Source organism: Nicotiana tomentosiformis, chromosome 5 (assembly GCF_000390325.3).
Source record: "Nicotiana tomentosiformis chromosome 5, ASM39032v3, whole genome shotgun sequence".
NCBI lineage: Eukaryota > Viridiplantae > Streptophyta > Magnoliopsida > Solanales > Solanaceae > Nicotiana > Nicotiana tomentosiformis.
The window spans coordinates 99268625-99282496 of record NC_090816.1 but is presented as its reverse complement, the minus strand read 5'-3'; the positions used below and the strand labels follow the sequence as shown (position 1 = coordinate 99282496).

The 13872-nt window shown below is 38.3% G+C and overlaps 1 protein-coding gene across 2 annotated transcripts in view; it reads left to right on the top strand.

The window, feature by feature from the left end:
• The first annotated feature begins 11545 nt into the window (after window positions 1–11545).
• LOC104117070 (histone deacetylase 14, chloroplastic) overlaps window positions 11546–13872 on the top strand; it is a 133556-nt gene continuing 131229 nt past the window's right edge. The window contains exons 1-2 of one of the 2 annotated variants that reach the window (XM_009606099.4): window positions 11546–11704; window positions 12562–12647. In XM_009606099.4, the coding sequence (XP_009604394.1) occupies window positions 11665–11704; window positions 12562–12647 (126 nt within the window). In that variant the 5' untranslated portion in view covers window positions 11546–11664. The remainder of the gene's footprint in view (window positions 11705–12561; window positions 12648–13872) is intronic. The other variant, XM_070175147.1, reaches the window with a different exon arrangement.

The window sequence follows — 13872 nt, the reverse complement described above, 5'->3', positions numbered from 1 at the left end:
CGCTCTTAAGATTTGGAGGCATTATCTTTATAAGGTGTCTTGTGAAGTTTACACTGATCATCGCAGTTTGCAGCATTTGTTCAAGCAGAGGGACCTAAATTTGAGGCAGCGCAGATGGATGGAGTAACTGAAAGATTATGATATTACTATCCTATATCATCCGGGCAAAGAAAATATGGTTGCAGATGCCTTGAGTAGAAAGGCGGAGAGTGTGGGTAGTTTGGCCTTCATTTTAGCAGATGAGAGGCCATTAGCTTTGGATATTCAGTCCTTAGCCAACAGACTTGTGCGGCTGGATATTTTAGATCCCAGCCGAGTTCTTGCATGTGTTGTAGCTCAGTCTTCACTATTTGAGCAGATCAAGGCTCGCCAGTATGACGATCCACACTTAATGGTTCTTCGAGAAACGGTACTACGGGGTGGTGCCAAGGAAGTTACTATTGGAAAAGATGGTGTTCTACGACTCCATGATCGTTTATGTGTTCCTAATGTGGATGGACTGAGGAAAAAGATCCTAGAGGAGGCACACAATTCTCGGTATTCTATTCAACCAGGTGCTACGAAGATGTATCGTGACCTGAGGCAGCATTATTGGTGGAGATGAATGAAAAAGGATATAGTTGAGTATGTGGTTAGGTGTCTAAATTTTTAGCAAGTTAAATATGAGCACCAGAGGCCAGGTGGCCTACTTCAGTAGATGACTATACCAAAGTGGAAATGGAAACGCATCACTATGGACTTTGTAGTCGGGTTGCCGCGGACCTTGTGGAAGTTTGATGTAGTTTGGGTCATTGTCGATAGGTTGACCAAGTCGGCACACTTTATTCCTGTTGTGACTATGTATACTTCAGAGAGGTTGGCCCAAATATATATTCGGGAGATAGTTCGGTTGCACGGTGTGCCAATTTCTCTCATATCAGATAGAGGCTCTCAGTTTACTTCACATTTCTGGAGAGCAGTACAGAGTGAATTGGGGACACGTGTAGAGCTCAGCACAGCCTTTTATCCGTAGACCGACGGGCAATCAGAGCGGACAATTCAGATTTTGGAGGATATGCTCAGGGCATGTATGATTGACTTTGGAGGTCAGTGAGATCGTTTCTTGCCTTTGACCGAGTTTGCTTATAATAGCAGTTACCAATCCAGTATCGAGATGGCTCAATTTGAGGCTTTATATGGTCGGCGATGTCGTTCGCCCATCAGATGGTTTGAGGCTGGTGAGTCTAAGTTATACGGTACTAATTTGGTGAAAGATGCCTTGGAAAAAGTAAAGTTGATTCAGAACCGACTTCGTACAGCACAGTCCAGACAGAAGAGTTACGCAGATCAGAAAGTGCGAGATTTATCATTTATGATGGGTGAAAAAGTTCTCTTGAAGGTTTCACCGATGAAGGGAATCATGAGATTGGGGAAGAAGGGCAAGTTGAGCCCAAGGTTTATAGGCCCATTTGAGGCATTGAGACGAGTTGGGGAGGTTGCTTATGAGCTTGCATTGCCTCCCAGCCTATTGGGAGTTCATCCGAATTTCCATGTATCTATGCTCTGGAAGTATCATGCCGACCTATCACATGTGTTAGACTTCAGCACAATTCAGCTAGATAAGAGTTTGGGTTATGAAGAGGATCCAGTTGTTATTATTGATAAACAGGTTTGCCAGTTGAGGTCCAAGAGGATTTCTACAGTGAAAGTCCAGTGAAGGGGCCAACCAGTCGATAAAGCGACTTGGGAGGCCGAGGAAAACATGCGGAGTAGATATCCACACTTATTCAGCACTCCAGGTACAATCTAAACTCGTTCGGGGACGAACGCTTGTTTAAGAGGTGGAGAGTGTAATGACCCAACCGATCATTTTTACTTTTAGAACCCCATTCCCCTAAATAATACTCCATGTACGTGCTTATAATAAATTATGACTTGCGGGGATGGTTGGTTCGGGATTTGGGAGTGTTCGGGTTGAAATAGGAACACTTGGTTCCTTAAGTTGGCCTTAGAATGCTAAGTTTGACTTCGGTCAACATTTTCTGAAAATGATCCCGGAATCAGAATTTGATGGTTCCAATAGCTCCGTATGGTGATTTTGGACTTAGGAGTGTGTTCGGAATTTTATTTGGAAGTCCATAGTTAAAATAGACTTGAAATGGCTAAAATAGGAATTTAAGTTTGGAAGTTTGACCGGGGAGTTGACTTTTTGATATCGGGGTCGGAATCTAGTTCCGAAAATTTTCATAGCTCCGTCATGTCATTTATGACTTGTGTGCAAAATTTAAGGTCAATAGGACTTGATTTGATAGGTTTAGACACCGAATGTAGAATTTAGAAATCTTAAGTTTCATTAAGCTTGAATTGGAGGATGATTCGTGGTTTTAGCGCTGTTTGGTGTGATTTGAGGGTTCGACTAAGTTTGTATGGTGTTTTGGGACTTGTTGATATAATTGGTTGAGGTCTCGAGGGTTCGGGTGAGTTTCGGACGGCTAACCGATCATTTTTGGCTTTTGGGAGATTGCTGATAGCTGCTGGAATTTTCTTCTGATTTCCTTATGCGCGATCGCGTAAGTCTGTCTGCGATCGCGTAGGGTAATTTGGGCAGAGGTGAATTTGTTATACGTGATCGCGTGAATGGGGTTGCGATCGCGTAGGCTTAATTGGGCAACAGAAACATTTGTTCTATGCGATCGTGTGGGCAAGTCCGCGATCGCGTAGGTGGCCAGTCTGTACATCGCGATCGCATGGCGTTGTTTGCCATCGCGTAGGGGAAACTGGGGAGGAGCTGGGCCACGCGCTTAATGCTTCGCGATTGCGTGAGGAGGTCCGCGATCGCGTAGGTTTATGGAGTCAGTGCTTCGCGATCGCGTGAGACTTTATGGGATCACGTAGAGTTAATTTTGGGCAGTGTTGGAATTGTTCTTCGCGATCGCGGGAGGAAGTTCGCGATCGCGTAGAAGAAATCACTAGGCAGAGAGTTTAAGTTCTGAAAATAGGACGAATTTAGGCGATTTTTGGAAGATTTTCAGAGAAAATAACAGGGTAAGTGTTCTTAACTCAATATTGGTTAAATTACCCGAATCCATCACTGTTTTTATCATTTAATTGGTAAATTAAGTTGGAAAAGTTTGAAAACCCTCTTGGATAGATTTGAGGATTTGAGGGCCGAATTGTTATCGGAATTTAGTGATTTTGGTATGGGTAGACTCGTGGTTGAGTGGTCGTTCATATTTCGTAACTTTCGCCGGATTCCGAGACGTAGTCCCCACGGACGATTTTTGAATTTATTTCAGATTTTTCATTGAAAAATGTAGTATTTTCTTATAGAATTGATTCCTATAAATTTTAGTGATTGTATCAAATTATTTTGGCTAGATTCGAGCCAGACAGAGTTGAATAATCGTAGAAAAGGCCTTCTAGTGGATTAAATTGGAGCAAATTGAGGTAAGTCTCTTGTCTAATCTTGTGAGGGAAAAATTACCCCATAGATAATTAAAGTAATAAATGTTGTTAATTGTGGGGGCTACGTACGCACGGGGTGACGAGAGGCCGTGCGTAGCTACTATTAATACTAAAGTCCGGGTAGTTTAGGACTCAAAGCATGAATATATATATATATATATATATATATATATATATATATATATATATATTGTGAATTGTTAGATAAAAATATTAAAGGATGGAAATCTCATATACTTAATTTTTTTCTGTTTTTAGTAATTAATTATTAAGAGAAATTGTTCTTCCTCCCGAATTTATCTTATAATAAATATACTCTCCTTCCGGAGGTACAAAAAAAAATATCCTCCTTTCTTGTGGAGCGGGTAGAACACCTCGGCAGGATAGATGCATCTATGGATCGTGCCGCACGTCCCTCGGCAGTGTGCACGACACTCTGGATCGGGTCGTACGACCTCGACAGAAATCGTGCCTAATAATAATAATTACACGATACTTTGATAGTTTATTGCAGCTTGTGAAACTAATTGATAAATAGAAAATCTTTGGAATTTAAAGAATTAATTATCTCTGCTTGTTAAGGAATTATTGTTATCCCTGTAAACGAGTTTAATTAATATATTGAGAATTGTTGCATTTGAAGGAATTTAATTATTTCTGCTGGTTAAAGAAAATCATTATAAATTCTATAAATCATATTGATCTAGATATTGCTATTTTTATTTCAATTATTATTATTGACCCATAGTGAGTATCAAAGTCGGCCATCTCGTCTCTACCACTTCGAGATTAGGCTTGATACTTTCTGGGTACACATTGTTTACGTACTCATACTACACTTGCTGCACTTTTTGTGCATGATCTGAGATAGGTACTAGTGGAGGACCTATCATCACACAAACACGTTATCCAGAGGTGTAGTGGTGAGCTGCCTTTCTGAGCCGTTCTGGAGCTACCAGTGCCTCTTCTTACATTTTATTCTGTCTATTTTTATTTCAGACAGTATTTGGAGTTTTGTATAATCTACTAGATGCTCATACACTTGTGACACCAGGTCTTGCAACACACATTGGTAGAATTTGGAGTTGATTATTTATCTTGGATTTAAATTAATTGGTATCTTTTATATTGTCTTTAATATTGCTAGTAAAATAATAAAAATTACTTAGAAAATTATTCTGAAAATGATTGATGTATGTTTAAATTACTAGTTGTCTTGGCTAGCTGTAGTGTTGGGCGTCATTACGACCTATAGGTGAAATTGGGTCGTGACATCTATACTCGAGAACGACGCTTTGGTGGCTCGGCGAGCAAGCTTGATTAACCCTTCTCGATAGAGTCGAGGACTATAAGGCACATAAGGTGATCGAGGGTGAAAAGACACCCCTCGATTTTGCTTGAGAAGAATCGAAGAAGAATCACTATTCTCCAAAAAGAAGGGTGGATTTGGCCAAGGGTCATGTCGTATCTCTTGCAAAAGGCGACGATGACAGGGTCTAATGAACCCAACATGAAACGATAAGTATAAACACTTAAGAACCCTTCCATGTGGGTCGTAATTGATTCTTTAGGTGATGGGACTACCACGTTCTTGTCGCCCCAGTTGCATTCCTGTTTTACTTTATCGAGAATTTTCTCGGTGATTGAACACTGGTACTTTATTGATTAACCCTTCTCGATAGAGTCGGGGACTATAAGGCGTATAAGGTGATCGAGGGTGAAAAGACACCCCTCGATTTTGCTTGAGAAGAATCGAAGAAGAATGACTATTCTCTAAAAAGAAGGGTGGATTTGGCCAAGGGTCACGTCGTATCTCTTGCAAAAGGCGACGATGACAGGGTCTAATGAACCCAACGTGAAAGGATAAGTATACACACTTAAGAACCCTTCCACGTGGGTAGTAATTGATTCTTTAGGTGATGGGACTACCACGTGCTTGTCGCCCCAGTTGCATTCCTATTTTACTTTATCGAGAATTTTCTCGGTGATTGAACACTGGTACCTCGAAATCGGCTCACATCGGCCCGGTACCGAAGAAGATTTTTCAACCTTAAAATCGATGACAGTTGAGCACCTTATCAGAACGAATTCCTCAAGGCGAGGCTCCGCCGCATCCTCGCCGCCAGCAGGTCGTGATGAAGAAACGACCTTTTTTTGCGGCACCGTTTTGGAGGTTTTCGCCATTGATGAACAAAGGGAACGAGAATTAGGGTTGTATGTGATGTAAAATGTATGAAGCAAAGGGATTTTTTGAAGAAGATGCAAGAGTAGAGAAAAAGCTTTTGAGTGAAAAGTTTGGATGATGATGAAAGCATGAATATTTATAGCCTGGTGATGACGGTTCAGAACCGGTAGTGGCCGACCAATGACTGACAGGCATTTAATGCCTTGGTAACTGGATCGATGGGGCGTCTGTTACATACGTTATAATCGGGCTCGTCGCTGACATCATCATCCACCAAGTCGGAGTCCGAAAATTCATATCGTTTCTTATCATCTTCTTTACGAGAAACGAGGGGACTATCTGTATACAGTTAAAATCGAGTTTTGCCCTTCGTATGATTAATCAAGATTGGAACATGATGGTCCAAGGTTCATCATTGTAATATCGAGCCATAGTGCGAAATATATGTTGTCGAGCTCGAGACCCAGAGACCAATCAAGATCGAGATCGGCCAAGATCAAGATCGTCCAGGATCAAGATCGAGCCAAGAAACAAAAAAGCTGCTATAGCCGCAATTAGAGGGATAATCTCGGCGGAAATCACGGCACGTATCAAGAAGAGGCCGATTAATTAGCCTATCCTGAGAGTCCTTACTGTATTTAGAATTGTATCAAGAGTAGGACTCCCCTACTATATAAAGGGGGTCTGATCATTTGTAAAGGGGGACTCAGGGAGTAAAAAGTAATATACTATTCTTTTCTTTAGGTTCTCAATACTCTGTTACTCTGCTCATATTTCATTTGGTTCGAGGGCCAAAGCTGCACATCTCATTTGGTTTGCTTTTATTTTTCTTTACAGTCAATTTGCATATTTTCTCAGTTTGTGCCAAGTAAAATTAGGTGTCCTTAAAACCACATATAGATTCAATTGTTATCCGTTTTTAGGGTAAAAACAAAGTCCTACAAAAATTCAAGGGTATAATTATAAACTAATAATATTACTGATCATGATATGTTGGAGAAAACTTTCACCACTTTTCATGCCTCGAATATGCTCCTGCAGCAGCAATATTGAGAGATGGGATTCAAAAAGTATTCTGAACTTATCTCACATCTTTTTGTAGCCGAGCAACATAATGGGCTATTAATGAAAACCCATGAAAGCCGACCTACTGGTTCTTGTCTATTCCCTGAAGTGAATGAGACGAACTTCCACCAAGCTAAGCGCGAAAGAGGACGTGGCCCCAGTCGTGGTCATGGCCGTGGTCGGGGAAGAAACTATAATCATGGTAATAATAATGCACCAAAGAACCCTCCTCACCACCAGCAGTGGAAAAGGAAGGAACAAAAGCATGAAGCGGTGCAAGCAGCAAAGCCAGAAAATGCATGCTATAAATGTGGAGGAAAAGGGCATTGGTCACGTACCTGTCGTACGCCAAAGCACCTGGTTGAGCTTTATCAGGCCTCCCTGAAGAAGACAGAGAAAAATGCTGAAGCAAATTTTATTTCTGAAGGTAATTTAGACTTCATGCATTTGGATGTAGCTGATTACTTTGCACTCTCGGAAGGAGAAACAAGTCATGTGATCGGTGATGAATCTGTAGAGATGTAAATATTTTAATTTTTGTTGTTTGTAGTAGATAGTATGGTTATGTAATTGTTGTACATAAATAAAAGTTATGCTTTGATAATGATGTTTACTATCATATTTATTTTGTTTATCTTATTTTGAATAATATGGATAATCCTCAAATTATGTTTGGATCAAAGACCAATCATGAAGATATTTGTGTAATTGATAGTGAAACAACTCATGCCATATTCAAAGATCATAAATACTTTTCTTATTTGCATAAGGAAAAAGCAAATATTTCAACAATTTCTGGTAATATAAGTTTAATTGAAGGCTCCAGAAGAGCCACTATATTTCTGTCTAAGGGAACAAAACTTATAATAGACAATGCATTATTCTCCTCCAAGTCCCGAAGAAACTTGTTGAGTTTTATAGATATTCGCCGAAATGGGTATCATGTTGAGACGATAGATGAAATGAATATGGAATATCTTTGTATTACAAAGAATATTTTTGGCTAGAAGTGCATTGTAGAAAAGTTACTAACTTTATCTTCTGGCTTATACTATTCATAGATTAGTACAGTTGAAGCACACTCTATCATAAACCAGAAGTTTACTGATTCAAATAATTTCGTGCTTTGGCATGGCCGTTTGGACCATCCTGGATCAATAATGATGAGACGAATTACTGAAAATTTGAGTGGGCATCCATTAAAGAACCTGAAGATTCTTACAAATAATGAATTTTCTTGTGATGCCTGTTATCAAGGCAAAATGATCACTAGACCATCACCAATGAAGGTTAGCATTGAATCTCCTGCCTTTTTAGAACGTATACATAGGGATATATGTGGACCTATTCACCCACCAAGTGGGCTGTTTAGATATTTTATGGTCCTAATAGATGCATCTTCAAGATGGTCTCATGTGTGCCTATTATCATCTCGCAACTTGGCGTTTGCAAAGCTATTAGCCCAAATAATTCAATTAAGGGCACAATTCTCAGATTATCCCATAAAGGCTATTCGCCTTGATAATGCTGGAGAATTCTCATCTCAAGCTTTTGATGATTATTGTCTATCAGTCGGGATAAAAATTGAACATCTTATAGCTTATGTTCATACTCAAAATGGCCTTGCAGAGTCATTTATTAAACGCCTGCAATTGATAGCAAGACCACTACTTATGAAAACAAAATTGCCCACTACTATTTGGGGCCATGCTATCTTGTATGCAACATCACTTATCCGTCTCAGACCGACACATTATAATAAATATTCTCCGTCACAATTAGTTTTTGGTCATGAACTAGATATTGCCCATCTATGAATTTTTGGATGTGCTGTATATGTGCCAGTAGAACCACCACAACGCAGTAAGTTGGGCCCACAGAGAAGATTAAGAATATATGTTGGGTATGAATCACCCTCTATTATTCGCTATTTTGAACCATTGACGAGAGATTTATTTACTGTTCGATTTGCAGATTGTCGGTTTGATGAAACAGATTTCCCACAATCAGGGGGGGAGGGGGAGATAAAGGAAATCAAAAGAGAAATTATGTGGAAAGTTTCATCGTTATCTCATTTTGATCCACGTACCCCTATATATAATCAGGAGGTCCGGAAGATCATCCATTTACAAAATATAGCAAATCAAATGCAGACGCATTTACTTATTTGAATAGGATAACTAAGTCGCATATCCCTGCAGAGAATGTGCCTATCCGAATTGATGTCCTAGCAGGACCATCTACTAGCATGAGAGCTAGTGAGCCTAAAGTATGCCTGAAGCGTGGTAGGCCTTTAGGTTCTAAGGATCGAAATCCTCGAAAAAAAATTGACAAATGATAACGATACTATGAAGGGATCTCCTGAAGAGACTCAAGATCTAATTAGTTATGAGATTCCTGAAGAAATCAATGAACCCAAGACTCAAGTGAGCGAGGAACTTTTAATAAGTTCTACTGGTGATAGGATTAATTTAAATCGATCTGAAATAGTGGTGGATAATATTTTTGCATATAATGTTGCACTTAACATTATGGAAGATAGTGAGGATTTTGAACTCCGGTCTGTCGAAGCATGTCGACAAAGATCTGATTAGCCAAAATGGCAAGGGACAATTCAATCAGAATTGGACGCACTTGCTAAAAGAGAGGTTTTTGGACCAGTAGTCAAAACACCTGCTGGTATAAAATCAGTTGGTCATAAATGGGTTTTTGTGCGAAAAAGGAATAACAAAAATGAAGTTGAAAGACACAAGGCTTGCCTTGTCGCACAAAGATTCTCACAACGACCTGGAGTCGATTATGAAGAAACATATTCACCTGTTATGGATGCCATAACATTTCGATATCTCATCAGTTTAGCCTTACGTGGAATGCTTGAAATACATCTAATAAATGTGGTTACAGCTTATCTGTATGGGTCACTTGATAATAAAATTTACATAAAAATCCCTGAAGGATTTAAAATGCCTGAAGCATATTCAAAATCTCGAAAAATATACTCAATCGGATTACAAAGATCTTTGTACGGTTTAAAGCAATCTGGGCGCATGTGGTATAATCACCTCAATGAATATTTGCTGAAAGAGGGTTACATAAATGATGTTATTTGTCCATGTATTTTTATAAAGAAAATGGCATCCGAATTTATTATACTTGCTATTTATGTTGATGACATAAATCTTGTTGGAACTCTAGAAGAGCTCCAAAGGGCAATTGAATATCTTAAGAAAGAATTTGAGATGAAAGATCTTGTAAAGACAAAACTTTGTCTTGGTCTGTAAATTGAACATTTAGCAGACGGGATCTTTATCCATCAATCTGCCTATACAGAAAGGGTCTTAAAATGCTTTTACATGGACAAAGCGCACCCATCGAGTACACCAATGGTTGTTCGATCACTTGAAGTGAATAAGGACCCGTTCCGACCTCTAGAAGAGAAAGAAGAACTCCTTGGTCCTGAAACACCATATCTCAGTGCAATTGGTGCACTTATGTATCTTGCTAATGCTACAAGGCCTGACATAGCTTTTTATGTTAATTTACTAGCAAAATATAGCTCTTCTCCTATAAAGAGACATTGGAATGAGATTAAGCATATTTTGCGATATTTAAAGGGAACTCTTGATATGGGTTTGTTTTATGCTAATAAAAGTAGTGCAGATCTTATTGGTTATGCAGATGCCGGTTATTTATCTGATCTCCATAAAGCTCGATCTCAGACCGGGTACGTGTTTACATATGGAGGTACTGTCATATCATGGCGCTCCACAAAGCAATCTATTGTTGCTACTTCTTCAAATCATGCTGAGATAATAACTATTCATGAAGCAAGCATGGAATGCGTATGGTTGAGATCAGTGATTCATTTTATTCAAAAAAAATGTGGTTTGAAATGTGATAAAAGATCCACAATTTTATACGAAGATAATGTTGCATGCATAACCCAATTGAATGAAGGATTTATAAAAGGAGATAGAACGAAGCACATTGCACCAAAATTATTCTACACACACGATCTTCAGAAAAATGATGACATTGATGTGCAACAAATCCGTTCAAGTGACAATCCAACAGATTTATTCACTAAATCTTTGTCAACTTAAACTTTTGAGAAGATGGTATACAAGATTGGAATGCGGAGACTCAAATATTTGAAACAAGGTTTTCATGAGGGGGAGTAAAATACGCAATACACTCTTTTTTTCCTTAATAAGATTTTTTCCCACAAGGTTTTCCTTATAAGGTTTTTAACGAGGCAGCTAGCAATGCGTATTACTAAATATGTATACTCTTTTTCCTTCACTAGGATTTTTTTCCCACGGGAATTTTCCTAGTAAGGTTTTAACGAGGCACATTATCTGTTAATGAACATCCAAGGGAGAGTATTATAAATATATTATATTATGGATATTCATTTAGTACTCCGTTGTAAATAAGCTTCCTGAATAAGTTTATCCATATAAGACTCCGCCGTAAATATGTTTATCTATTTAGTACTCTATTGAAAATAAGCCTCCTGAAGAAGCTTATCATTTTGGTACTCCGTTATGGATAAATATTACCCCCGGTAGAAAATTATCTATATCTGGTACAGTACCAGCTTACAAGCAACTTACAAGCAGCTTACACAGCAACTTGCAGTAGCAGCTTACACAACAACTTCCTTTCTTCTATAAATAGAGTAGTTTTCAGTTCATTATGTACATAAGTTTGAAGTTTGAATAATATATCAGTTTCTATGTATACTTATCTTTACTTTACGGTATTTATTTTATAACATTTATGTATTAGAATGGATGTATTACTAATTTCAGCATAACCCAAACACACACGTAAGCACTTACACATCAAAATTCTAAGAATGCCCTTGGTCGGGCGGGTACCAAACGAGTTTTCTTCTCAATTCCGTGTTCAGAAAAAATCTTATCTTATTAGAAAAGCTCTAGTGTAAATTGTTTCTTTGGCGGTGAATGGAGCTTCCCGCTGTTTGTTCGCGAAGCTTTGGAGGAGGTACTCTTTACTCTCTCTCCCCCCTCTTTTCATAATTTAATGTCTTCTTCATCTGTATACTATAATGTGTTGTGCCGAACTCTCAATGGTGTTTTGGGTTTGGTTAAGAATAGAATTTTATAAATTGGGGGATTGCTCTTCTGCGAGACTTGATGTCATGAGTATTTTCCTGGATTGGTTTATAATGTTGAATTTTTCGGACAACTTCTTGTGAAATAGTTGCCTTATTATTTTCATTTTACACTTTATTGATGGGATTTTGGAGGCGTGATAAACAGTTCATCATTGTATGAGAACAATTAGTCCCAATAGCCGATTTTACGCTGAGTGACATCTAGAGAGGAATTTATGGCCTAGTTATGCTATATGACAATAGTTGTTACCTTCTTCCATAACCAGAGCTCGGAGAAGGAAGAGATAAGAGGGCCCTATGTTAACATGGAAATTTACATGTTTGTTCATTAATTTAAATAGAAAAATGGGTTTTTGAGTTGGATAAGTCGGAAAAAATGTGAATGCTAAGCTTGTTAATTAAAAATTAAGAAAAAATAATGACTAGAACAAAGACAGACGGGGAGGTCTAAATGTGTCAAACTCCAGACTACCTGCAGTTAATTACGCTCCGAAGTTTAATTGCATTGGAAATGCATTTGGACTCTACTACGGGTTTCTGCTGCAAAATTTTATTTTATGTATTGGTTGAAGAAGGGGTTGAAGTTCCTACTTGTCTCATTGAAAAAATTCACAATTTCTGTTGAAACACTCCTATTGTGGAAAATCATCTTGTCTAATCTTATTGTCACATAGTTGTTTTATTTGTTTTCTTTTCAAAATGGACTGCTCTTTCTCTTAAACAGATGGGCACGCTGGCTTGCCTTCTGATCATATTGGAGTTAGTGCAAAAGTGATCTGTGCTGCTGTTCCCGCAATGGGTCATAATCAGGTAAAATAGTTCTACTTACCATATGCATTATGAAGCTAGCTTTGGGGTTCCAAGGAATTATTTACTTTATAGCATCTTCTCTTAAAGCCGTCCCGGACTAAGCTCATGCCAAACAACTTTTTGTATCGCTTATTTGACACCAATCAAAAGAGTTAAACTAAATTTATATAAGCTGTTACAGTCTTGATCACTCGCCAACCTTGCCACCACATATGGCTTGTGGAGCAAGGAACCTGGACAGCTGGACTTCTATATTTAGTCTGTTCTGCTTAGCAATTCTATACTTAATTATGTGCACATGTGGGAAGCAGATAAGTGAGAACAATAGAGGCTTAGAGTGTAATTGTTAACTTCAAAATGGGTACTTATTCTTCCAATTGTAAAGAAAAATGTATGCACACGTCTACTACAAAGTCTGTCATTATTCCAACCTACTTTTGCTAGCAGCAGAAGTAATGGCCTTACCCTGGATGATAGTCTGAACTGATAAATGACTGTCTTGTAACCTTTCATACTTGTAATCTTGTATACATGCGGAATTAGGCTGAATTGTCATTAAAGATGGAAAATTGAAGAGCACAATCAAACTTACTACTGATTGCTAAGCTGCTTGCTCACAAATGTTTCAGCCTTTTCACATTCAGAATTGCAACTAGATAAAATTATTTTCTTTGCAGCTTTCTTTTCTTTTCTTTTCTTTCTTCTTTTAAAAAGAATTTTCTTAGGAGTTACAAATTCTTTCAATTATCTAGATCAATTTGAATTGTACTGAAATATGAAATAAAGAACTGTTATATGTCATATACCTCGAAATATGCTGTCATTAAGTTCATTGCAACCTGTGTGAACTTCCCATCAAAGTCTGGCTGCCAAAGGGAGAAGCAATAATGCAATTTTTTTTTTGGTTTCCCCTTAATTGCAAATATTAGCACATCAGCCTTTATGCCTATTTATCTTTCTATATTCTCACTGTGTATCTTCTACTTATTGAGTTTCCTAGTGAGATATTATTTTAACAACTAGTGTCATGTCCCAAAGTACCCCCTAAACGTGACTGATACCCAACTAACACCACCCGCCAGGCGAACCAAATTCTCATACTCTCAACAAATTTATATAGACACTGCGAGTAAATAAGTGCGAACTAAACACATGAATAAATGTATTAAGTGGGGATAAATTATCCAAACAAATCTGTGGTTAAATCATAGGATTCAAGCATCAA